General features: G+C 39.2%; 2 protein-coding genes and 1 long non-coding RNA gene across 5 annotated transcripts in view; 2 read left to right on the plus strand and 1 right to left on the minus strand.

Moving 5' to 3' along the window:
• Lypla1 (lysophospholipase 1) overlaps positions 1-6,558 on the plus strand; it is a 36,434-nt gene extending 29,876 nt beyond the window's left edge. The window contains exons 7-9 of the mRNA XM_005085928.4: positions 1,925-2,026; positions 3,227-3,403; positions 4,869-6,558. Of these exons, the coding sequence (XP_005085985.1) occupies positions 1,925-2,026; positions 3,227-3,403; positions 4,869-4,922 (333 nt within the window). The 3' untranslated portion in view covers positions 4,923-6,558. The remainder of the gene's footprint in view (positions 1-1,924; positions 2,027-3,226; positions 3,404-4,868) is intronic.
• On the minus strand, positions 487-16,099 carry LOC121138795. Its single transcript, XR_005875659.1, has 2 exons — positions 15,838-16,099; positions 487-2,062 (listed from the first exon to the last, which is right to left on the minus strand). It is a non-coding gene; the product is annotated as an uncharacterized LOC121138795 (long non-coding RNA).
• Positions 16,100-16,224: 125 nt separating this feature from the next.
• The window catches only part of Tcea1 (transcription elongation factor A1), a 33,758-nt gene continuing 24,214 nt past the window's right edge, over positions 16,225-25,768 (plus strand). For 2 of the 3 annotated variants that reach the window (XM_005085929.4, XM_013125127.3), the window contains exons 1-2: positions 16,225-16,405; positions 24,121-24,183. In XM_005085929.4, the coding sequence (XP_005085986.1) occupies positions 16,343-16,405; positions 24,121-24,183 (126 nt within the window). In that variant the 5' untranslated portion in view covers positions 16,225-16,342. Of the gene's footprint in view, positions 16,406-21,641; positions 21,714-24,120; positions 24,184-25,768 lie in introns of those variants that run through there. The other variant, XM_040741513.1, reaches the window with a different exon arrangement.

Below are 25,768 nucleotides of genomic sequence, written 5' to 3' on the forward strand. Positions count from 1 at the left end.
AACCTGTCCCCAGAATGCTCTAGCTTCTAATCTCCTAATCAATAACTATGTGAAAATGTCAGTTGAGATAATAAAACTCAATGGAATGTGGGAATGTGGTTAATATACATTAAAAAAAGATGTTACTGGTGGGACTAGAAGAGTTGGGGCAGTGCTTAAGAGCACTTACACTTCCAGAGGACCCAGGTTCAATTCCCTGGCAGTTCACAACTGTCTGTAACTCTAGCTGCAGGGGATCTGACACCCATATGCACACAAAACAGCAATGCATGTCTTTAATTCCAGCACTCAGGAGGCAGAGGCAGGCTCATCTCTGAGTTCAAGACCAGCCTTGTTTACAGAGCAAGATCCAGAACAGCCAGAGGTACACAGAGAAACTCTGTTTTGAAAAGCAAAAGAAGAAAAAGGACTTTAAATAAAAAGGTGTTACTGATATGTGGCCTTTGTCTAGATAATACAAAATACACATACCCACATAAGCCAAAGACCAGAAATTAATGCTTTATTTAAAGTATAATGAGTACATAGTTATGTTATTTGATACTGATTACAGCCTACAGAAACTAATTCCTAGGACTGGGGACATGCATCAGGCAGTATAGCGCTTATCACACAACCATGAGGTGCCAAGTTTGGATCCCCAGAACCTGTGTGAAAAACTGAGTGTGATGGCAAACTTCCTTACGCTGGTGCTGGGAAGCGGCAACAGACAGATCCCTGTGCTACCTGGCCTCTCGGCCTTGAGTAATCCCAGCTTCAGTCAGAGACCTGAGACCATGCCTCAGAACGGAGATGGAGAACAACTGCAAGACACCTGACCTCAACCTCTGACTGCCACACTAACACTCCATGCACCTAAGGGAACCCATTACAGATATTTAAGTGATAAGTTACTTGTAAGTCTGTGCTATCATTATGTCAAGGGAACTGAAAGTAAAACTACACTGCAGGAAATAGGTAGTACTTGGCAAGCCATCAGGACTTTCTTTTCTTCATGGTTATTTCTTTATTCTCTTTATTTGCCTTTCCACCAACTGTTGACCATATTCACTTTAACAGCTCTAGGGTTTATATGGTTGCATTTTCAACCACATAAACATGACCTGAAAGTAACTGCATTTCAATCTCACAGTCATGAGAGACAGAATATCACTGCCTGGGATCAGAATGTTTCTCATGTGCCTATTGGGTATGGGCATGGCCAGATTATGGCATCTAGGTGGCTAACACCATTAGAGTTCCCAACACACAGCATGTTGTGAGCTAGGTGGGCAAACCTCTAAAGGTTTCTGGCATTCCACCTATATTATCTTAAATCCCTCTTTTGGAAAAATAACTTAAATCTCATTTGGAGCCTGGCATTGGTGGTGCACGCTTTTAATCCCAGCACTCGGGAGGCAGAGGCAGGCTGATCTCTGTGAGTTCGACACCATCCTGGTCTACAGAGCAAGTTCCAGGATAGCCTCCAAAACAATACAGAGAAACCCTGTCTCAAAAAACCAAAAAAAAAAAAAATCTCATTTGGAGTTTATGTCTAAGACTTTTCAGAGAGGAAAATGAGAATCATACATTCAGACTGTTCTAAAGCCATGTTGTAAGTGGAGATTTTTGGAGGTAGAGATTCATCCATTATGAGTATATGTTTTCATTCTTTACCAGGTTTGATTTTTTTTTCTCTCTCTCTCTCTCTTTGGTTCTTTAAGATATGGTTTCTTTGTGTAGCCCTGGCTGTCCTGGAACTCATTATAAACCAGACTGGCCTCATACTCAGATCCACCTGCCTCTGCCTCCCAAGTGTACCACCACACCCGGCTTACCTGGTTTGACTTAACACAGTATATTTTCTTATGGACATTACAGTAAGAATCCTCTCACGTGCTTTGGGCAGAGCTGTGCTCCGGCTAACTCCCTGCTTCTGTTCCAGGGAGGCGCTCTATCTTTATATACTGCTCTCACCACACAGCAGAAACTGGCCGGCGTCACCGCACTCAGTTGCTGGCTTCCACTTCGGGCTTCGTTTCCACAGGTAGCTTACATGGTGTGAGTAAATGAGATTGCAGAGCTAGAAGATAGCAGATAATGTTTAGAAGCAAGTCATTTTTCTTGTAATTAATGAGCTGTTCATATTTTTTAGAAGTTTTAGGTTTATAGAAAATGGAGTGGAAAATAAAGGGTCTTCCTTTCAGCTCCACACAGCCTCCCTTATGGTAGACATCCCACACTACAGTGGTTCCTTTGCTTCAGTTGATGAGCCAACACTAGACACGATTACTACCCAAAGTTCATGGCTTACATCAGTCATCTTATTTCTAAAGTACTTCTTTAGACCTTTGGTGTATTACTACAAGTGTATATAAAATCTGTGTATCCTTCCTGTAGTTTATATGGGTAGAATAAGAAGCTTACTGTCTTTACAGTTAATCATTTGGTACATTTTAAGATACATATTAACGCATACATTTTAGCTCAAATTTTAAATGTTTAATATAGTCATTTTACTACAGAATTTTACTATGGAATTGTAAATTATTTTAACACTGGCATAATATGTTATGTACCATAAAAATTGTGGAGATTATTTTCAGATTCTTTATTTTACTTTACTTTTTGTTTTCAGTGCTAGGGATTAATCCTAGTGCCTTGGACATGCTAATTAAGTACATTAGTGCTGTGTTCAAGTTGCTGTTATGTTTTCTCTTGACAGTATATAGACCAGGCTGACCTGAAATCTGTGGCCCTTACTCCAGCCTCTCAGATGCTAGGATTGCAGGTGTACTAATTTGTTACACTCAATTCACATTCTATTTCAGAGTTCAGTCTTTTTCCCATGTAGCAACTTTTCAGTGTACTGTACATAATAGATTGTTAACTCTTCTATTTAACTCAGTTATGAAGTTGAGGGGAACATAACTTACCTAATGTGTGCTAATAGTTATTGTTTTATTTTCAAATATGAATGTAATTGGCTTGGAAACGTATTATAATACATGGCAAAATAATCTTGTATCCCATAGAAGTTTAAATCAAAGATGTTGGGGGTACATAAAGATAGAGGGTTTACTTGACCAAAACATGTGACTGAATTATGACTAATAGTATATGCATGTATATGTGTGTGTGTATGTGTATATATATATATATATATGTATATATTTTTTTTTATTAGGAGTCTGGCACAGTGCCTTATATATTTGTTAAATAACATTCCTTTATATTTGTTTTGCAGGGTCCTATCAATAGCACTAATAAAGATATTTCTATTCTCCAGTGCCATGGAGATTGTGACCCTTTAGTTCCCCTAATGTTTGGTTCTCTTACTGTTGAAAAACTAAAATCATTGGTAAATCCGTCCAATGTAACCTTCAAAATCTATGAAGGCATGATGCACAGCTCATGTCAGCAGGTAAGTGTCTGGACACAATGAATATAGCCACTACTTTAACATCTTCCATGTTTTATTTTCAAGATAAGTAACACTTGGATATTGATGATTTAAAATAATTCATAATTGAACCAATGTAACACAATTTTCATTATATCTTATTCAATTAAAATTTTAAAATCTGATGAGTAATATATATAATCTCAAGACGAATTTATAAACCTTTTATTTAGTAAAATTTAAGTTGTCATAAGTGAGAGCCTTCTTTAATGAAATGGGAGAAAGACATCTATGAGTAGGAGGTGATAAAGGTATATGATAAGAGGATAACTTAGATCATATGATCATATGGGACTATAGCTGGAGTATGCTATCTTAAAAGAGGAGAACATTTGAATTAAGATAGACCAGGATTGGGTGAGTATTACCAGGAGATGGCAAGAGAGAGGCGGGGTTCTTGGGAGTTTATATTTCATGCTTTTTTGTCTTCTTGATGAAGTATGCGATATTTACTTAGAAGGGAAAGACCTGGATGGGTTTGGGGTACTTGTAATAGCCTAGAAGAAAATTTGACTAGCCAATCTCTGGGTGTAATCCAAGCTAACACTGTTGTACAACCATTAAGAAAGATTAAATCCTTTGAGTGGGTAGTAATACAATGTACACAAAAATACCAGCATGCCTGGGATCCTAGAGACCCCTCCATCCCCCCACACCCTGAAAGGAGCTGTTGAATCCAGAAGAGCAGGGAGTCACTGCACACTGGAAACTCCAGTGATTGAAGACCCTCAGCATATGAATGACAATTTGTGCCAGCATTTGAAAACTTCAGGCTGAGTGAGCATGAGTAGGAGATGGGAATGGAATAGTACAGGAAACTGTGAGGTAGGGCTTTAGAGTGTTGTAAAATAGCTCTTCTCAGTGACACAAATACAAGGTGGAAACTTCACTGCATAGCCTGCTTGTTCACCAGTGAGGGCCAGGGACTGCTGGAAATGAGAATGGGTTCTGACCTAGGAGGCTTCCTGGAGAAAGTCACCTTCTTCTTTCCCAAGGACTATCTGACATATACACATTCTTTCCAAAGAGTAGCTGTTATGTAATGCTTTATGAAAGACACACACACAAAGGAGATTGTCTATGTATCATTTCATTGTAAGGAGGAAACTCAGAGATGCTCAGTTGGCAGTAAGTAGACCTTACTAAACTTCTTGGTATAGGTATTGTCATTCTGAACTTCCTGACTCTCCATTGTTTTATTTGCATGTCAGAAAATGCAGACTTCATTAAAGTGGATAGTATGGGAGCTTTTGTTTCATTGTATAATAATAATCCTAAGAAATGTTATAGTTATTGTAGCTTCACTTCTCTTACATGCCTTTTTATTGGAGTAGCAAAACATCCTACATGGATTTTATTACTGGCATTTTTGGAAATGTAATTTCTAATTTATGTAGCTGTTCATTAAATCATTTTTTCCAAACAGGAAATGATGGATGTCAAACAATTCATTGATAAACTCCTACCTCCAATTGATTGACGTCACTAGAGGCCTTGTGCGGATGGTCACCAGCATCACTTGTAGAGTATAAACCTTTCCTCATGCCTGATCATAAAACTTCTAATGTTCACAGTGTTAAAAGTTTTGCAAATACATACCAATGATCAGTGATGTCTCCCTCATGGAAATGTATGATTCTTTTAAGTTTCTATACATGTATCTGTATTATATAATCCTTAAGATACTAGTATTAAAGTCAATGAAGTGAAGCAGCTAGTTTCCTTCTCAAGTTAATTCAACAAAATAAAATACCACAACCAGAGTTTTATTACATTGCTAGAAAATTACTAGTATGCTCACTGAAATTTGTTCAGATCTAAACAAGCTGTTCAGATCATCTGTAAGTGACTTATAAATGCTGTGATTTAGACTATGGTTTTACTCCTCAACTCTGTAGTCACCATGCAGTGTCTGTATTTTATATGTGTGTTCATATATCCATGACTGTAATGCATAAGAATTAGATGGTATTACATTATCCTTGATACTAGGGATAATGCTTTTTAAGTGTCAGAAAAGTAATACTGCTCTCTCCAATTAATGGCCCTGTTATTGGGAGACCAGACTGTTCTTTTCCTTCTACATAATTTTTCTCCTTTCAAGAAACAATAAAGTTTTTAAAAATTTTTTTCATAGAAGATTAATATTGGCACTCTGCTGTTAAAAAACCTGTCAATATATACTATAATTGACATTCTGAATCACAGACATATGGTATTTCTAATCTAGGTAATGTGAAAAGAAACCAACCATTACTTAATCTTACATATTTCAGAGAATTGTACCTCAGTCCTACTTTAGAATGCAGAAGCCTCAGTCCTGGTAATAATTCTGTTTCTATTTCTTTGTAAAAAAAAAAACAAAACAAAACAAACCTTAAAGGATAAATAATATCTTCGCATGTTCAAAAATAAATATTTAAGACCAGTTTTCAAATCTAACTTCTAAAACAGTTACATCATATAGCAGAATTTAAGTTTACATTTTCTGTACATATGTTATGTTTAAAACCAAATACTGTTCAAGATGAGCAATCAGAAACTTATTTTTATCTGGTAACTAATTTGGAGTTTTCATCTAGGTAAAGGCATTTTTGAGAATTAGTTTCCTATCCAAACATTAAAATAGCAATCACCTGATTTTAAATCAACTGTTCAAAATACTGGTGAAAATTATTAAAATGAATTTATGGGTAATAAAGACTGAGTAGAACCTACATATATCTAATTATATATATAGTGTAGTTACCACATAGTTGAATATGTTGCAAAAATTATGGTCGTTTCTGAATTGTTGCTTTTCTTGCTGTTTAACTGACCATGACCATGCTAAGAAGCATCATTATGAATGGGTGCTAACTGATATGGAGATCATTTGGTATGGACTAGATAGGATGTTAATATTGAAGCCATATGCTTATGTCTCTACTTAAAACAATTTCAAACAATCATTTACTGTTTTGGTGTACTTTGAAGAATATAAACTTATATCAGTTATACCATCAGTAAAATTTTATTTATGGTATGAAATATTCCATTGAATTCTTGTGCTGTAATGTGGGAATATGTCATGTTTTTCACAGTTTCTATCAGTGTGAAATAAAAATTGAATTCCAGCTTTCTTGCATTGGTTTATGAAGCATTGTTTCATCTTTTAAGATGAAACATAGCCCTGGCTGGCCCAGAACTTGCCTAAATAAACTCTCTTCTAAGTTGTTTTAAGTGTTGTATCACAGCAGCTGCAAAGTAATTAATCATGCTGAAATGGACGTCATGGAGATTCACCTGTCTTTGCTCCCAAGTGCTGATATGCAGGTATGTACTTCCATGGCGTGCTTGTTTACCAAGTTTTTTTTTTTTTTTTACGGCAAGGTCTCCTTTATAGCCAGCCCTGTCTGGCCTTGAAGTCTCAATCTTCTTGTCTGTCTCCCTATAGCAGGAATTATAGCTGTAGGAATGGCCATCTATGTTAAAAAGGAGGATACAAAAATGTAATCAGGAGAAAATTCATCAGGAGAAAAATTTTGATGTGACATGATTAGCTTGGAATGGAACTAGCCATTCAGGAGAAAATTTTTACTTAATTTTAATCTTAAATTCATTTTCAGTGTCTTAACCTATTTAAGAAAGCTACTGGGTGTTTTTATCTTTTCTTTTAATGTAGTTATCACTAGGGATTTAAAATCAGTATATATGTCAGTTATCCAAATATTTTCCTCCATGTATTTATTACTGAGCTCTAACATTTGCCAGCACAGGTCTTAGTTTCTGCCTTTGAATACTTAGTTGATCAGCTCACTGTTTTGTGATTCTGCTTTGTTTGATTTTGGCAGTCGTGTTGATTTTGTGATGCCTGAAGAAGAAATGTCCCCCTTAGACTCCATCCCTAGTTAGTGGCACTGTCTGAAGAGGTTATATGGACCAGGCTTTCTGGAAGAAGCACATTACTGTGGTCAGTGTAAGCATTGCAGTTCAGATGGAAAGGTATCCTGGCAGCTTGGAGCCAAGGAATACCCCAGAGTGACACTGCACAGCAAACCTAACACAAGAGATTTATAGGGATGGAAAAATCCAGGAGAGTGGCTGCCTCTGTTTGGGTGAGTGAGAAACAGCAGCAAACTGAACAGGATACAGGGCTTATATAGAGTTTCTCCACTTTTCAGGGTGGAGATTGGTGGGATTTCATGTACAGAGATTGGACTTTTTACTCTGTAGGATGGGGACAGGGTCCAGCAGTTAGGGCAGTTAGAGTACTTGGTGGGTGGAACCTGGCAGTTAGAAGTCCTTGCGAGGGGCCTGGCCACTCTGTTGCTCCAGAGGCTTACAGTCAGGCTTTGAGAATTTAAAGCCTTGTTCCACTTGCAGTTTGCTTTCTTTGCTTTGTGCTCTTTCAGCTTCCAGCTTCGGCCACCATGCCCACTGATTGCTGCTACGTTTTCCAGCCAAGATGGACTCTCTCTTTGTTTTGTCTGAGACAGGATCTCTATACATAGCCCTGGCTATTCTGGAATTCACTATGTAGATCACACTAGCCTCAAACTCACAGAGATCCCCCTGCCTGTGCCTCCCAAGTGCTGGAGTTACAGCCATGTGCCAACAATGCCTGAAACGTGGATAGACTCATCCCTCTACAACAGGAGGCCAAAATAAGCTTTTAAAAATTATATAGGTAGGTAGATAGACAGATAGATAGATAGATTGATTTTTGGTCGCTGCTTTATCATAGCAATGAAAAAGTAATACAGAGATGTGTAACAAAAATACTGTCATTTCTAACATTTCTCTTGCAGATTTACCCTGCAAAGCAGCACCACATTTCCTATGGCTTTTATTTGTCAGTCAGGGTAGGGTCTTGTAATATATATAGCTGTCCTGGAACTCAAAGTAGTCCTCCCGCCTCAGTTCTAAAACACTGGGATTATAGGCATGAGGCACTATACCCAATTCACACAGTGCTAAGATTCATGTATATGCACTAGACAGTCTGCTGAGTAACAACCCATTTCATCAGCTTTATATAAAAAATTCAGTGCATGCTTAGTTAGTTATAGTCATAAATAACAGAATTTTGCTTGCTTTTACAGTAGGTAGGACTTGCTACTTTACTTTTTAGAAGTAGATGTATGTGACCCTTGCCACAATCAGAACATTTATTTTTGTATAAGTTCCTAAAACTGAAAGAGGAAACACAGTATAGGTAAGCTGTGCCTAGAATTAGAATTGTTATAATTAAAATTAACTTGCCTAATTCCATGGTATTACCATTTTACTCTATGCCCTTGTAGGGTAATTGTATCTTAAAAATATATTTCCTATACTACAAAACATCTTAAAAATGCTGAGTCAGATTATGATGCAAATCATTGCACCATGCAGAAATTGAAATCTCCAGAGTCAAAGAGAATGAAACAACTCCTGTAGCATATTTAACTTTAGGCTCAGATGAGGAAAGATGTGAAAATAATCTACCAATATAAAAACATGAACCTTCTAGGGGTTGCATATAAGGTGAGCTAGGAAAATGGCCTGGGTTCAACACAAAAAATAAAAGAACCTGTGTCTTTGAGCCTGTACACTGAATTTTAAAGTGAAAAAAATGATCTTCCTGAAATAATTTTTTTAACCAGAAACTCGTTTTCACGTGATTATGTGTGTGTGTGTGTGTGTGTGTGTGTGTGTGTGTGTATATATATATATATATATATATATATAGTGCAATATATAGATTTTCAGTGCATAAACTTATAAATATCAAGAACTTCCCTGGGTCAGGCTGTCACTGAGGCATGCAGGAAAGGTAGACATGGTGAACGCCTTTATTCCTAGCACTGGGGAGGCAAAGGCAGGCAGATCTTTGTGAGTTCAAGGCCAGCCTGGTTTATAGAGCGAGGTCCAGGACAACCTCCAAAGCAATACAGAGAAACCCTGTCTCCCTGAAAAAAACAAACAAAAAAAACATAAAAATAGAAGTGAGCACCCTCAAACCAAACATCCTGCCATGAGTAAGCACCAGTGGTGAAAGAGTAGAGAGTGATTATGCCCAGGACCTTGAAATTGAGTCTGGGGATAGGTGTATGAGATTATTAAAGACAGCAAGAAGAAACAGCATTAAAATTCAGATTTGGGGGAAGGGGATGAAAATCAGCCACTCCAATGAAAGATCTCAGTAGAGAAGTAACAAAAGTACCTGAAGTGACTCAAATGTCTAAAGTGGACCACACCATAGAATGAACTGAGGTACAAAAAGTGATTCTCAAAAAAGAATGAGCATGTAATGTGTTAGTTTGGAACTGACTCAGGGTATACTCAAACAATGAATATTTAAAATATACATCATGTGGGGTGTAGAGATGGCTCAGTTACAAGTGCTTGTTATTCCAGAGGACCCAAATTTAATTCCTAGTACCCCATGACTGGCAGCTCATAATTTCATATAAATCCAATTCCAGGGGAGCCAACATCCTCTACTGGGATCGCAAGCTTGCACACGCATTCATTCACACTTGCACACAGAAATCCATCTGTGGATCACGTAAAGAAACTAGAGTAGAGTGAACGGAGTGGGAGAAAGAATACCTGTCCTTGGTATCCATTGATTACCAGGTATTTTTAGTGTATCAGAAGGTAAACTTTGCCATTTTAAAGATTATACATTGGCAACTGAATTGTGGAAGTAAAAAATCAACAGTTACAATTGGTTACAAATGAATAAGTTTAAATTATAGGATTTGGAGGAAAAAGGAATTCTACAAATTAATAGTAGAAGACATGAAAATCTAAGTAAATGGTGTTTGTAGATCAGGCTGTGGATAGATGTGGTTTGACTGCATCTCCTGAGGTTCATATAGTGAAACTTAACTCATTTTGGTATTAAGAGAGTTGTCTTAGTTTCCTGTTGCTGTGACTATTGTAGTTTACAGTTCTAGGTAGTAGTGAAAACAAAACAACAGATGTTCAAAGGGAGCTAGTCACATTGCGTTCAGCGTCCAGTAGTTTATTCCACTTTCAGAATCCTGCTCAGAGGCCAGTCTGTCAGGTGATTTGAACTTCTGTCAGGTTAACAACAATCACAAGAGCATAAATTACCAATGTTTGGACTAAGAACTTTTGGGACATGGTCAGGTTTAGTCATTAGGGTGGAAACCTTGTGATTCAATCACGATGGCTTTATAAGTAGAAAATAGTCACACACGCTCCCTACCTCTTGATATACAATGTCCTGCACCTCTTAGCACTCCCAACCAAGGAAGCTGTCATCACATGGACTTCATCTTTCATATATCATCCTGTATTTTATTGTATCAAAAATGGGCTAACAGAAATTGGAAGATTTTATATAGTAAATGTGTTCATTCTCTCCACATCAATACTCAAGTTTAATGCAGTTCCTATTACAATCCCAGTGAGACTGTTATACACAGTTACTCTAAAATTTATGTGGGAAGATGAGAGAACTTAGACAGGCTGAAATGATGCTATAAAAGTAAAGTGCAGTGTTTCAAAAATTATTAGATAGTGCCAGAAATTCATATTGACAGGGATACGCATACAGATGAATGGTACAAAATTATGCTGAAAAAGCCTCAACAAAAGCACAGGGGATGAGCAATTGGATAACTGTAGACAGAAACTCCATCCAAAATTAAAAAACACGGCTCTTTCAAAGAGCCTATCACAAAGCAAGCAAGGGTAGGTGTGGCAGCACACATTTCATCCCACAGAGGTGGGTGGATTTCTGAGATTTCAAGCCCAGGATGGTCTACATGCCAAGTTCCAGACCAGAGCTACATAAAGGCCCTGTTTCCAAGAAACAAAACACTTGCAAACTATTAATAAGCGATTATGTAAATCAAGTAAATCATTCTTTAAACAGTAAAAAACTAATTTTAAAAACATGAGATATTTCACTGAGGGAGCTATATGAATGATGACTGATATTACAGACCTTAAAGGGATTGCAAGTTAGAACTACAGTAAGACTATTACATACCCATTAGATCATCTAAAATGATAATAATAATGGGGCTAGTGAGATGGTTCAGTAAGGAAAGGCACTTGCTGCTAAGTCTGACCTGAGTGCAGTTCTTGATGCCTCATACTGGAAGGAGAAAACAAACTCTCAAAAGTTGTCTGTTGCTGTGCCACTGCATGCGAATATATGCATACATACACAAAAATGAATGGAAAGTTTAAAAAACTAGTAATAACGCCAAGTACTACATGTAGAGAAACTGGACTCTAATACATTGCTGTTGAGAATATAAAATGGTAGTCATTTCAAAAAAGTTTGGATATTAAGCTGTTAGAACAAACCAGAGGTTTGTTTTGTTTTTTAAAGCCTTTGAATTAAATAAAATAAAGACTTACTTTTTTAGTGTGGGTTAGTATTACTGTGATGGAACTCCATGACCAAAGCAACTTGGAGAGGAAAGGTTTGATTTCAGCTTATACCTTACAGGTACAGTCCATCACTGAAGGAAGGTGGGGCAGGAGCTGGCGGCAAGAGCTGATGGATGCAGAGGCCATGGAGGATGCTGCTTACTCAATTGCGCCTCATGGCTTGCTCAGCCTGCTTTCTTAGAGAACTCAGAACCACCAGCCCAGGGATGACACCTCCCAGAATGGGCGTGGCCTTCTCATATCAATCACTAATTAAGAAAATGCCTCATGGGCTTGCCTGCAGCCCAATCCTCTGGGGGCATTTTCTTAATTGACCCTTCCTCCTCTCAGGTGACTTTAGCTTGTGTCAAGTTGACAAAACTACCTGGCACACTTACTGAGATCATTGGAATACTATGAACAACTCTTTTTGGGAAAAGTGGGCTATAGCTAGAACATATGAAGCCATGGGTGCAATCCACAGGACTATAAAAATATTAAGTAACCTAGATAAAAACGAAAGGAATCCCTATAAACATAAAGACTGTCCAGACTGGCTTTAAGAAGATGGAAACAATGAACTTGGATCAGAAAAAAAACAAAACAAAAAGCTAGATGGTTAAAGAGGTGATTGAATTCTATCAATCTATTAACACTAAAGAGAAAAACTGTAAGAGGCATTATTCCAAACTGTGTGATAGCCTAGCATACCAGGCTGTGTATCAAAATGGAGCAACTTATCCCAAAATTACCAAACTGAAAACTGTTTATCTGACCTTATCAGAGGTTAAGTCAACACTGCCAAACAAGCCAGTTTCAGTTAGCATAATGAAGTTCACTCTCCTTAATCCTCACACAAAAGCCACATAATGTTGATTTCTATTTTACACTGTTCTGTGCTTTAATTTCTGCTTTCTTCAGCTTTCTCCTGTCAGTAACAGCTATTGTGATTAGCCCATGAGAACATGTGTTTTCCCCCTCAGTGGAATGGAGTTTTATTGACACAAAAGTTATTGCAGTCAACTAAAATCTTCACATTTTAATCCTATAATTCTTCTTTGCTTTTGAGACAGGATTTCTGTGTAGCCCTGACTGTTGGAACTTGCTCTGTAGACCAACCAGGGTGGCCTCAAACTCACAGAGATCAGCCAACTATGCCTCCTGGTTGCTGGGATTAAAAGTGTGCACCACTACCGCTCAGCTTTGCATCAACATTTTATATATAAAAAATCCTATGGAAACCTAACGGCATATGCGTCCTACTCCACCATAACAGTGGCTGATGGGAGATGATTGCCAGTGGCCCACATGGATTACATGGACCCTAACACACAAACAAAAAAAACCCCAAGGTGCAAATGAGTCTCAGTGGTAGATCACACTGGGCCCAGTGGTAGATCACACTGGGCTAGAAACATATTCTTTTCAGAAACAATGATGCTAGACACAGTGATATAGGCTTTGTAATCCTAACATTTGGGAGGTAGAGGCAGGAAAATGAGTTCAAGGTTAGCCTCAATTACACAGGGGTGTTTTCACCTGGGGGTGAACCTAGCTATTTTCTACCCACTCCTAAGGTTCCAATGACAAAAGACTCACTTTGGGGAACTTATTCACAGTGCATGGATGACCCTCAAGCAGAAATCCTGCACCTTAGACTGCTCCACCTGGATAGTAGTTCCCACGTGGATACACAGATGGAGCTCTGATCCCAGTCTTTTCCAACCTAGCCCTTCCCCAGAACCCTGAGGCCATCCACAATTGGGGTAGAACCACATACAACTACTTGGGAGAGATGGTTGGTCATATGTATGACTTTGAACACTCAACAAGCTCAGCTCTGATGAGCTTTTCCAAGCAGGCACAACTGAACTCATGAAAATGGCAGCTGTTTGGTTCTATGTATGGATAGTGATGGTCAATAGAGGCCAACCAGGGCTTGTCTTCAAAAACCAAATAAAAAACCTACTAGAGCAAACAAAGTTGCAGGATAAGAGGTCAGTACGAGAATGGTTATTGTATTTGTAAACACTAGCAAAGAGTAAGTTGAAGAGCTCCTCAAGAAAGAATTCCATTTACAATTGCATTTTAAAGACTACTGAGTAATTTAGCCATAGTAAAAATCATGTGCTAAAAATTATTGCCAAAGGGATCTAAACTAGCTCCAAATTAATGGAAATTTTATTTTAATGGATTAGAAGACAATATTATTAAAGTGACAATGGCTACTCTTCATAACCTTGGATCTGGAGATTTGTTCTGAGATTGACACTTATGGGGTACCTGAAGAGAAAAAACTGCCTAGGTGCCTGAATAAGTCATATGGAATCATTACTTCTCACCAGCAGGGCTGTCCTAGGCACAGCAGTGGGAAGTAGTCTAAACCTTCCGTTTGTTCAAGGTTTTAAAGGCAAGGACCACCATTATAACATGCAGAAAGGCAGCTGTGGACACTGCAACAGCAAGCACTTCCAACTGCTATTGGAAAAATAAGTGGTCAGGAAGTTCTCAAAATCTTTAGGACACATTTTATAGGAATTTATGGCTGGTCTAAGTGACCAGAGACCAGGAGTAGTTTTACAAGATGACATAACTATAGTTCAGTAGTCTTCTACAACAGAAAAGGAGCAAAGCATCAAAGAAAAGATGAATGGGAAGACAGCCTTCAGAAGAGGAAACATCCCCTAAGAGTTGTATCCAGAATATGAAAATAATTACAACATAACCAAGACAATCCATGTAGAAATCAGGAAAATAGGGGCTGGATAGATGGCTCTGAGGTTAAGAGCACTTGCTGAGGAACCACATGGTGGCTTAAGGCTGCCTCTAACTCCAGTTCTGGGGATATGACACCCTCTTCTGGCTTCTACAGGCACCAAACATTCACACATAGACATAAAACATCGTTTAAAGATTTAGGCAAAGTTGTACATTTTTTAAAGTGATAAATGTATAAATGTATAAAGGTATGGTTGGGAGTAAGGTTTTTATTGTAGATATGAAGGGAACTACTGCCAGAAACATCTAGAGTCTAGAGCAGGAAGAGAAAGTAGTAGACTGAACATGGTCAGCAGAATGGACCAGGCCACGGGGGCAGCAAAGAGGACCAGGATCCAAGATGGCGCAAGGCCAAGATGGCACGGTTACATAGGAATCAGACGCTGTGGGGAGGGAAGTCCGTAAACTTGAGGCTTTTAGGTTAGGGGTATACGGTGAGATGAGTTGGGGAGCCAGGATGCCAGCACGGACTCTGTAACAGGTACTTGGGATGCTGAGAGAGCATGGAGGTATGCTAATAGTCACCACAGTTAGCCATTTGTCCCAAGTTTCTTTTGGACTTGACAAAATTATGGAAAACTTGGAAACTGTCTAGTGATCATAACTATACAAACATCCCACATCTTACTCTGCCTTCCCCATACAAGAACCATAAAAACCTGTTTTCTTGGTATAGACAGAATTTTATTAGATGGTAGGTTTTGATTAATAATTTTGGAATGGAGTTATAACTAAGGGTAGTATGAATTGGTAGTAAATGGTTTAACTGGGCACAGACCTAATTTCTCATGTGTCAACGAGATAATTCTTGTTCCCTCTCTGTTACCTCACAAGAATACTGAGGGGAAAGGTTAAAAAAAAAAAAAAAGGAAAGTACGTGTATATGAAACTTGCTAGTTAACTGTTTCATTTCAATCGAAACTGTGATTGATCAAAGTGGAACTGACTGTGTCACCCTAGAAAATTATTTGCTTATCAGAGAAGCCTTAAAGTGTGAAAACATTAATTACTACTACTCTTACAACACGGTCTTTCATGCTTGGTGACACGTGTTTAAATAAACACGATATGTGTTTATTTTTCCATTGGAAGACATTTTTGAGGTTTAATGTCTGTAATGTCCACTGGCTCCTAACTAAAAACTTTCACATTGGAACAAAGTAAACAACATTATATATATATATATATATATATATATATACACACATATATATATACGTATATACTCAGTTTTCTACCTTTGTTTTTTGTTAGTTACAATTCTCAAGGCCATCATCTTCTAAGTAGGTTTGCATCAGCAGGTGGGATGGTTCCAAGAAAGGACCTCAGTGCTCGTTCAAGTGCTCCCAAGCGGACAGCCACGCCTACTCCGAGTCCCAAAGGACGCGGTGCCGGAGGGAACCGGTAGCTGTCTACCGCCAAGGGCTGGGCTCCCGCCGGCGTGAAAGCCCGTGCAAGTCCCATTCCAACTCTCCAGCAACGCGAGAGACCAGAAGTTCTAGACTGCTGCGGCCGGAAGCGGATCGGGGGAGGACAGCGCGCGAAATCGTGCGGCTCCCCAGTCCTCCGCGATCGATTGATAGCGCCTACGTGGCGCGTGCGGCGCTCGACTGGCACGGCCTAGGGGGCGGGGCGCTTGGTGAGGAAGGCCTAGGCCGTCTGCTTCACGGCTTGTCGAGCGTCCGCGCTGCTTCTCGCGCTTCCCGTCCGCTGTGGCCGGGCGAGCGGAAGCCTTACGGAGCCATGGAGGACGAGGTGATTCGCATTGCCAAGAAGATGGACAAGATGGTGCAGAAGAAGAACGCGGTGAGCGGGCGGGCCCCGGGCAGGCCGCGGCCGAGACCGCGACACCGGCTCACGCGGAGCCAGTCAGGGCCGGGCCGGGCCGCGCCGCGCCGCGCGCCCTCCGGGTTTCAGCGTCGGTGCAGGCAACGTCCGCAGTGAGCCCGGGATCAGAGCCCCTCTCCGGTGGAGAGAACGTGCGGCGGCCGCCGCGCTTACCTTAGGACGGCCTTACTGGCTGCCGCGGCTGGTTTGAGACGGGCGGTAAAGTGTGTGCTCTGCCGCGGACCCGCCTCGTAATTAGACCCAGAATCCGCCGCCTCTCAGCGAGTAGGCCTGGGTGCGATGCGGGACAGCCCTGGCTAACAACCGCACTCTCCAGCGGGCTGCTGGTAGGCGGGTTACGGGACTGAGGTAGTGGCGGGCCGAGGACGTCGCCCGTGTGTGTGTGTGAGCCACTCTCGGCCAGCTTCCTCCGTACCCAGCACATTTTCTTTATCGACGTACTAGAAACAGCTTGTTCCCATTTACTAAATGAGAACCGTAAAGGGCTGCTTACATTTGTGCAGCGCTTTAGAGCTACAAACCTCTGCAGAATTCTTTTGTAACTAGAACACCGTTGTGAGTGCATGGTCTACCCATTTGCTAAGTCAGGAGCGCGGGGCGGAGTGCTTCTGCTCAAGTGCTGTGTAGTTTGGGCTGAGCCAGGAGCTGGCTGATTTCCCGCTCACTGCCAGCTTAGGAATTAGTGTTAATACCAAATAACTAAGACTTCAGACACCCCCTGTTCCTCTTTTTCTTCAGTAGGTGCGTTGCCCAGCATTTAATTTCATGCCCTGTTAATCTGCATTTGCAATTTTGGTCTTCTCAAAGTATTTCCTGTTTGTTTTCTATTCTAGGTATTAGCTATTTCGTTCCTTGCTGCAAGACATGAGTTTTGGTTATAGGATACGTTGAGCATTTTTATTTTTTGGATTAAATTGGGAAACTTTTCTCTCTGCCTGGAGGTCCCCAGTTTGTCACACTGGAAGCTCTGGGGGGGGGGGGGGAGTTATTAACTGGTAATTTCCCTGATCCATCAGGATAAACAGGATAAACTTCCAGTAATTCTCGAGTCTCTCTCTTTTCTGATAGTAAATACACAACCTTAACCAGTATGACAGTTTGCCATAAAAAAAGGAAAGATAACGCTGGTTCTTTTCATTGCTTTTTCTTTCATTTCCCTGCCCTCTGAAGTTCAAGCAGGCTGATGAAATAAAGAGAAAGGTCAGAATGGCAACTCTTCATGTATTCTAAAATTTAAAAACATTAACATTTATATTTGCGTGTGCATAAGTCAGAGGACAACTTGAGGGTTTCTCTGTGTAGCCCTGGCTGTCCTGGAACTCACTCTGTAGACCAGGGTGACCTCAAACTCAAGAGATTGCTTGCCTCTGCCTCCTGAGTGCTGGGATTAAAGTCCTGGGCCATAACCATGCCCATCCTCCCACCCCCTCCTCTGCATGTTTGTTTTGTTTTAAAGATGGGGTCTTGCTATGTAGCCCAGGCTGAGCTGGAAATCCTGGGTTCATGTGATTCTCCTGATTCAGTCTCCTCATAAATGGGACTACAGGAGTGAACTGTGATAGCAGCTACTTTTAAGTTATTTTTATATCATTTCATTTTAATAAAGCTGTACAGTAGATGTCACTTAATTTAAAACAGCTACCAGTTATTGAGCTGGTACTCCAAGCCACATATTCCTCTAAATCCAGTAATTATCAGTCTCACCTCTTTTTATTACTCAGATAGTTTTGTTAGGTTAGTACTCCCATTCTATAAAGGAGAATTTGGAAATGTAAAACAACCTTGGAATTACTATGTACACCTGCAAATTTCTTATCAATGAAATCTTATGTGACATCTCATAACTAGCTTCTTTCGCTTAATGTAATGCTTTGCAGTTTGTTTTGTTTTTAGACAGGGTCTCAATGTGTTGTATGGATTAGTTAAGAATTCTATTTCTTTTTTCAGGATCTTGAGTAGCTGGTTGGGACTGTAGACACGTACCACTATGCTCAGCTTACTATATATTTTACAGTCCAGTCTGTATCATATCTTGTTAATATTTCATTCTTTTCTGTTGCAGAATAGTATTTCATTGTACTGGCACATATATCACATTTGGGTTCCTCTTTTGATGCACATCGAGGCTGTTTCCACTCCAGACTATAAAACTATTGTTAAGATATTCTTATGTCTGTTTGTGTTGGCATGTTTTCATTTCTGTTAGGTATATACCTAGAAGTAGAATTTAGCCATGCAGTGCCTATGTGGAACTTTTCTTTTTAATCCTGGGTCTGGACCCCTAGGCAAACAATATCATTAAGCTATACCCCACACCTACCTAACCATTTGAGAAACTGTCAAAAAAAAGTAATTTTTTTCCTCCCACAAAGTGGCTCATAGCATTTTACACTGCCATCAGTAGTGCTTGACTGTTTTGATCTCACCATATTGTTCCAATACTTGCTGATATTTGTCCTTTAAATCTCAGTCTTTAGTGAAGTGCTCTGGACATCTTTTCCATATTTACTGGGTGTCTGTGTGATCTGTTTTGGAGGCCTTTAACCCTCACCCCACCCCACCCCCAGCCGTCTCTTGTGTGGGGTGTTTAGTACTCGTGTACTTGACCATTTCATCTACCTCTTAGGAGCTATGTTATTCTCTTCAGTATGTGAGACGCTTGAAAGGACTTTTAAAATTAGGAAACAAGAGTATGGATTTGAATCTGGGGCAGGGGGAAATGCAGCACATGTTCCTAACTCTAAGTCCCCAGTACCTCTTCTTTTTGCATGTGGAGAAGAAGACGTTTGAATCTTGTAGTTTTATATAAATTACACTGCCTGCACATTTGAATACTGTATTTTGTAAAAGCACTTCTGTTAACAGATAGGAGCGCTAAAAATGTAATAAAATAGTGTAATGGTTACAGTTTATTTTTCAGTCATTTCTGTGAACTTCAATGCAGCTTTGGAAGTTAAGAGTCAGATGTTTCTTTCTCTTGCATCATTATCTGTAGAAGATGCTGCAATGGACTTGATGCTAAGAGGGAGATAACTGGGAAGGGATAGAATGCTGCTTTTGTTTGGTAGTGAGTTCAGAAAGCACAACTGTCGGTGGACCAGAGGAATGGAAAACATAGTTGTGCTTGATCACAAACTGTAGAGGTTTTTGTTGTTTGTTTTGTTTCAATCCCTGGGACTGGATATGCAGCTTGATATAGTAGAGTACTAGGTTAGCATGTATGAGGCTCTGGGTTCAATCTCCAACATCAAAATAAAATACAATTCTCTGAAATCCTAAGGGATTGTTTTCTTGTTTACTGCTGTTTGCTCACACAGAATGGAGCTTATTATATGGCATTAAGAGTATCTGTTGAAGAGCTGAAGAGATGACTCAGCTGTTAAGAGAACTTAGTGTTCTTGCAGAGGAACCTGGGTTTGGTTCCCATCTCCCACTTTCGGGGGTTTACAATTAACTGTAACTCCAATCCCAGAAGATCAACATTCTCTTCTGGCCTCTGCAGGCACAACACATAAATATGTACAGACACACTCATATACATATCTGTGAAGTATTTAACACAATACCTGGTGCACAGTAACTCCCAAAGTTAAGTTGTCACTGAGGATATAATCATGCTTTTTGCTAGTTTGGTACAGTTCATCTTAGTTTACCTTGTAGAGAACATCCAGTGATGTACTCAATCTTAACTGATTGAAACACATGTAGTTGTCGAGAACAAGCATATTTGCTGCATTCCCTGAATCACATAGCATTTTCTTCCTGTCATAGCTTTGGTCTCCTAAACCTATTCTTTCCAGAGGACTGAGTAGACACAGAAAGTCAAGATAAAGTAAATCCGTTGCCTCTACTTGGGAAATGACTTAAATCATGTGCTGTATTACTGATGTGTTTCTTTTAAAAATTAGCTTTACATGTGACATGGCGTGTGTGCCTTAGAAGAGGTACAGCTTTTTAAGAACTACCTATAAGTTTGATTTGTTAACTTCTTATTGATATTTATTCTGAAGTGAATCAGAAAGTCCATGGAGATGTGGCTAGAAGAAAAATGCTATCATAAATAGAGAATACAGATAGATCTACCATCTGATAAAAGCCTCTGGACTATTGAGAATTCCAGAATTTTTCAGATTGACAAGATATGACACCACATCCTGTATTATGTGATACCCCTAGAAGGAATTTGGGTAGCTCCTAGTAACCAGACATTAGCATTTTTCTAATAAATACAGTGAGTGCAGTACTCTTACCATTTAAGTGAGGAAAAAAAATTAAATGAGGTATGTAGAAACCATTAGCTTTACATCTGTTGAAACTAGCCTTTGCTGCCAAATGAATTTCTTAAGACTTTTTAGTTTTGAAAGTTTTTGATTTGGGGAGAGATGGGGTGTATGCACACAAATGATTGGATCTCATTTGTACTGAAAAAAAGTGCTGTAGAAATTCTTTAAAATATACTTACTCATTTATTTTACATATATGTGTATGTATGTATGTATGTGTACCACGTGCACAAGGGTGCCCGTGAAAACCAGAATGTTCGGTGCCCTGGAACTGGGATGCAGGTGCTTATAAGCCTCCTGAGTCCCGAGAACCAACCCTGAGTCCTCTGCAAGAGCAGCAAGTGCTCTTAACCCCCGAGCCTTCTCTCCAGCCCCTAGATTTTTTTAATGTTCAACTTCAGACCAATGTTCTCTAACAATGTTTCACTGTATGTAGTTGACTCTAAATATGAAGTATACAGAATTTTAACATAAAAGATCTGTAAGCCAAAAATTGTTAAGATCCTTTATAATAACCTTTTTCATCATTTTTCTTGTGTTTTCTTTCAAGTTTGTGATTAAGTTAAATGCTTTTATTGTTTCCAGAAGAGATGTTGATACCATTTTATTCTGGAAGATCAGGTCTGAGGTTGGATGACTTTAAATAATCATGACTGGAAATCTTTTGTTTTTTTAATAACAGTGCAAAAGGCTGGAGAGATGCTCCATTTAAGAGCACTAGCTGCTCTTTCAGAGGACCCAAGATTGATTCTTGGTACTCCAGATGGTGGGTAATATCTGGCTGTGACTGCAGTGCCAAGGTATCCAATGTGCTCTTTTAGCCTCCAAAGGCACTGGGTGTGCATGTAGTGCTCAGACGCACGTGCAGCTAAAATACCCATGCACGTATAAAAAATATTAAACACTTAATTTCATTAAAAATTTTAATGCAAGTCCTTCTTTCTATAGCATGCGCTTTTGTATGGGATTTTTATTGTTCCAAGGTATGCTGTGTTTTCATTGATTTGTAAGGGGCCGTCTTTTCATGTTTTAAGAGTTTGGAAGGCAGCATGAGTTACATATATAGTTGACTCTTTGTAGTGTACTATGTACTTTCACAGCAGAATGTCAAAACTTGTGGAGAGGGCTGGTGAGATGGCCTAACAGCATGAACCAACTCTTGAAAGTGGTCCTCTGATTTCTACAGGTGCACTGTGGCATGCATGCAGACTCAATATCATAAACTTGAAAGAAAATAGAGGTACATTGGAATACCCTTGGGCCCTGAGGAAGTAAATAGCTATAGAAAGAGTAGAAGTAAAATACGGTTCTCCATGTTGCAGATCCAGCCTGACATTAAACTTGTTACGCTCTTTCCTCAGTCTCCAGTGTTGGGATTACAGACACATGTTACCACACTACCAGCATCATCACCCCATTACTAGTCTTCTTGATCCAACTTTTTTTTTGTTCTTGTTTTGTTTGTTTGTTTGTTTGTTTGTTTGTTTGAGACTGGGGCTTACTATGAATTCTTGGCAGGTCTGGGATGGCACAGAACTGCCTGCCTACTTCCTGGGTTCTAGCATTCAAATTATGTGCCGCCATACCTAACCCTCTGTAGAGACATTATCAGATCTGAGTGAAAAAGTGATTTATAAATGCCTGGTTCTGAATATGAAGTACTTTGATAACTCTTTATCTGATTTGTCTTATTCATATTTTCCATTTTATGTATATAAGAGGCAATGTATGATAGAAATAAAAAATCCGTGGCTGGGTGTTGGTGGTGCACGCCTTCAATCCCAGCACTCACGAGGCAGAGGCAGGCGGATCTCTTTGAGTTCCAGGCCAGCCTGGTCTACAGAGTGAGTTTCAGGACAGCCTCCAAAGCTACAGAGAAACCCTGTCTTGCAAAACCAAAAAAAAAACAAAACAAAACAAAACAAAAACAAAAACTTTGATTTTGCTGCTATTTAACAGTATATCACTGCATAGACCTAGCTGGTCTAGAACTCTATGTATGTCAAGCTGGCCTCTTAGAAATCCATTTGCCATAGCATCCTGAGTGCTGAGAATAAAGGTGTGCACTACTGTACATAGCTAAAAGGATTTTTTTCCAATAAGCAGGAAAAAATGGAGTTAAAAGAAAATGTACCCTAACTTAAGTTTTTGTTTGGTTGGTTGGTTTTGAGCAGAGGTATTGAGTAAAGCACAGAGAATGGAATTCTTTTTCCAAGAGCCCACATAAAAGATGGGAGTTGGGTTTGCCAGCTGCTTTGTGATCCCAGTGCAGAAGGTGCAGGCAGTCCCTGGAGCAAGCTGAACCAGTGAGTTGAGCAAGAGGTTTTGCCTGAATATATAAGTGGGGAGGGACTGATGTAAGGTACCTCATCTCAGACCTGTCAGTGCTCTGACACACACAAGGAAACCCCCACACATGGAAAAATACCTTCCTCTGTGTGTGTGTGTATGTACACACGCTGTGGAAATGTAGAGTATTAATGAAGTGATTAAGTGACTGTTTTAGGTAGGATGAAATTAAATGACTACCAGTGTGCCCAGCATGGTGGCACATGCCTTTAATCTCTGCAGTCAGGTGGATCTCTTGAGCTTGAGGCCAACCTGGTTTACATAGAGAATTTCAAGCCACCAGACAGAGAACCCTGTCTCACCAAAAAAAAAAAAAAAAAAAAAAAAGTTGTGTGTGAGGGGTTGGCCAAAAGCTATAGGTGACACTGTTGCCCCTCTATTCCTCTTTAATGTCAGAATTAATGTCGTGTCCCCCCCACCCCCTTCAAGGGTTTTGTTGCCTCTTTAGCATCATGTAGAGTTTTGACTCCATGTAGTAATTGGCAGTAGATAGTCTTAGGAACATAATATAGATGTAAATTCTAAATTTTCTTTCAGAAATTGCTCTTTACTATTCTGTAAGAACCAGGTGGATGGCAGTGTTCTTATGACAGACTATTAGATATGGACATTGAAATGCAAAGAACTCATACAAATTCTCGGAAAGCAATACCTTTCCCTTCTTGCCCTGCTCATAGTAAGAACTAGAAGGACTCCATTTTCTCAGTCTGGCTTTTCCCTCATGTAGATAATTCTCATGGAAGTCTTAGGTATGTTTTTCATTATAGTAAGAAATTTTACATTTCTTCTCAGAAGACACATTTGAACAAATAGTGTTGAAAATACAATTCAAAATGACTTCACAAGTGCTAGCTGTAACTCAGAAAGCAGATGTTATGAACCTCCATGTTTTAATCTCCATTGTAAGATGATGTATGTATGTATATACATATATGTATATACATCTTTGTACTTATGTAAGCAGAAGAGCCATTGTAAATTGTTAATTGGCTAGTGCTTAATTTACTGTCATGGGAATTCAAGATGAATCTTTTTTTATAGGCTGGCGCATTGGATTTGCTGAAAGAGCTTAAGAATATTCCCATGACTCTGGAATTATTACAGGTATGTGCTTTTATGTGTCACAGTGTTTAAATTGGTAATTGCCATAAAATAATTGATCATCTTCATTATCAATAGCATGCTTTTAACTATTCTTTTATAGAATAGATCATTCTTTTTTTAAGATGACAACATAAATCAGCCAATTGTCATAAATTATATACTCATATATAAATAAGTATATATATAATAAAACATAAATTATATATGTGTTTCTCAAAGAACTTTCCAAGGTTATGGTGGTATGAGATCTCACTATAAGGGGTGCCCATGGATTCCTGACCCTGGTTTGGTCTTTCAGCATTTCACTGTAGCTTAGTGTAGGGATAATGGAGAATCACCACTTTTCTTCCTTTTACAGCCTCAGCCATACATGCAAACAACTGAAGTCTAGATGTTCAATCTAATGTAGAAAAGTAAGTCAAAATGTTAAAAAGGAAAGTAAGGCCAGGTGGTGGTAGCTCACGCCTTTAATCCCCGCACTCGGGAGACAGAGGCAGGTGGATTTCTGAGTTCAAGAAATCCTGGTCTACAAAGTGAGTTCCAGAAGAGCCAGGACTGTTGCACAAAGAAACCCTATCTCGAAAAACATGAATTAGCCTTTTCCAATAGACATTCCTTGTTCATGGGCATTCTTCCTTGATGTTTCTGTTCATTAAGTCAGAATTCAAGAAAGAATTATAAAGGTGAGTAGACCTCACTGGGAAATCTATGTTCAGGAATGTCTATGAACAGCATATTTCTCATTATAAAGATGATCAAACTACAGCCATTTACAACTGTAAAAGAAATCACAAATATTTTCATTTCCATTAACTTATATTGTTACAGATGTATTAAAATTCATTTGCTCATCCTGATGGCTGCTTATGTTCCTTACTTCATCTTAATGTTTTAATAAGGAAGCAAGTGTATTAATCTGTACTTAACTATAGTTGCTTTTCTTTGTAGTCTTGTGTGTTTTATTTAGTGTGCTTTAAAGCACTTCTGAAGATGTTTATAAGTTTCACCAGATAGCTAAAAAGATCTATAGTGGAAAACAAAGCCAAATAATAGGACTGTTATATGCAGATTCAAGAAAGGAAGCTGGCCATGAAGTTGAATTTCTGGGTTCTAGGATCAGCAGCCATTTCCTTTTGGATATTATCTTACCCCCCACCTAGGTGTAACCCTTCCTAGCAGAGAGTAGTAGGCTCATGTGGAGAAAATACATTGAAAATAATCTCAGTGATCCCAACATGTAATTTAGGGATGTGTAGAGTTATAAAAGAGTGGAGGCTGGGGAGGGTTTGCATTTCTATCCACGTCTGATTTTTTTTTTCCTCTTCATTCTAACTATATAACAGATACTTGAAGATTTATTATGGCTGGGTTTGTGAATGTCAGTAAATTAAAATCTTTCTCCCTCTGAACTCAAAGCCTAGGAGAAGAAATTGTATCTAAAAGGAACAGTCTAGACAGGGGCAGAGTAGAAAGAAGTTTTCTGTTTTGTAAAGTTTTATTATTTTATGTGTATGGATATTTTGCCTATATGTTTGTCTGTGCACTGTGTGCCGGAAGAGTTGGGGGTGTTTAGCTGTAACTGTAG

This window comes from Mesocricetus auratus, unplaced genomic scaffold, assembly GCF_017639785.1.
Source record: "Mesocricetus auratus isolate SY011 unplaced genomic scaffold, BCM_Maur_2.0 Super-Scaffold_6730, whole genome shotgun sequence".
In the NCBI taxonomy this organism is placed as follows: Eukaryota; Metazoa; Chordata; class Mammalia; order Rodentia; family Cricetidae; genus Mesocricetus; species Mesocricetus auratus.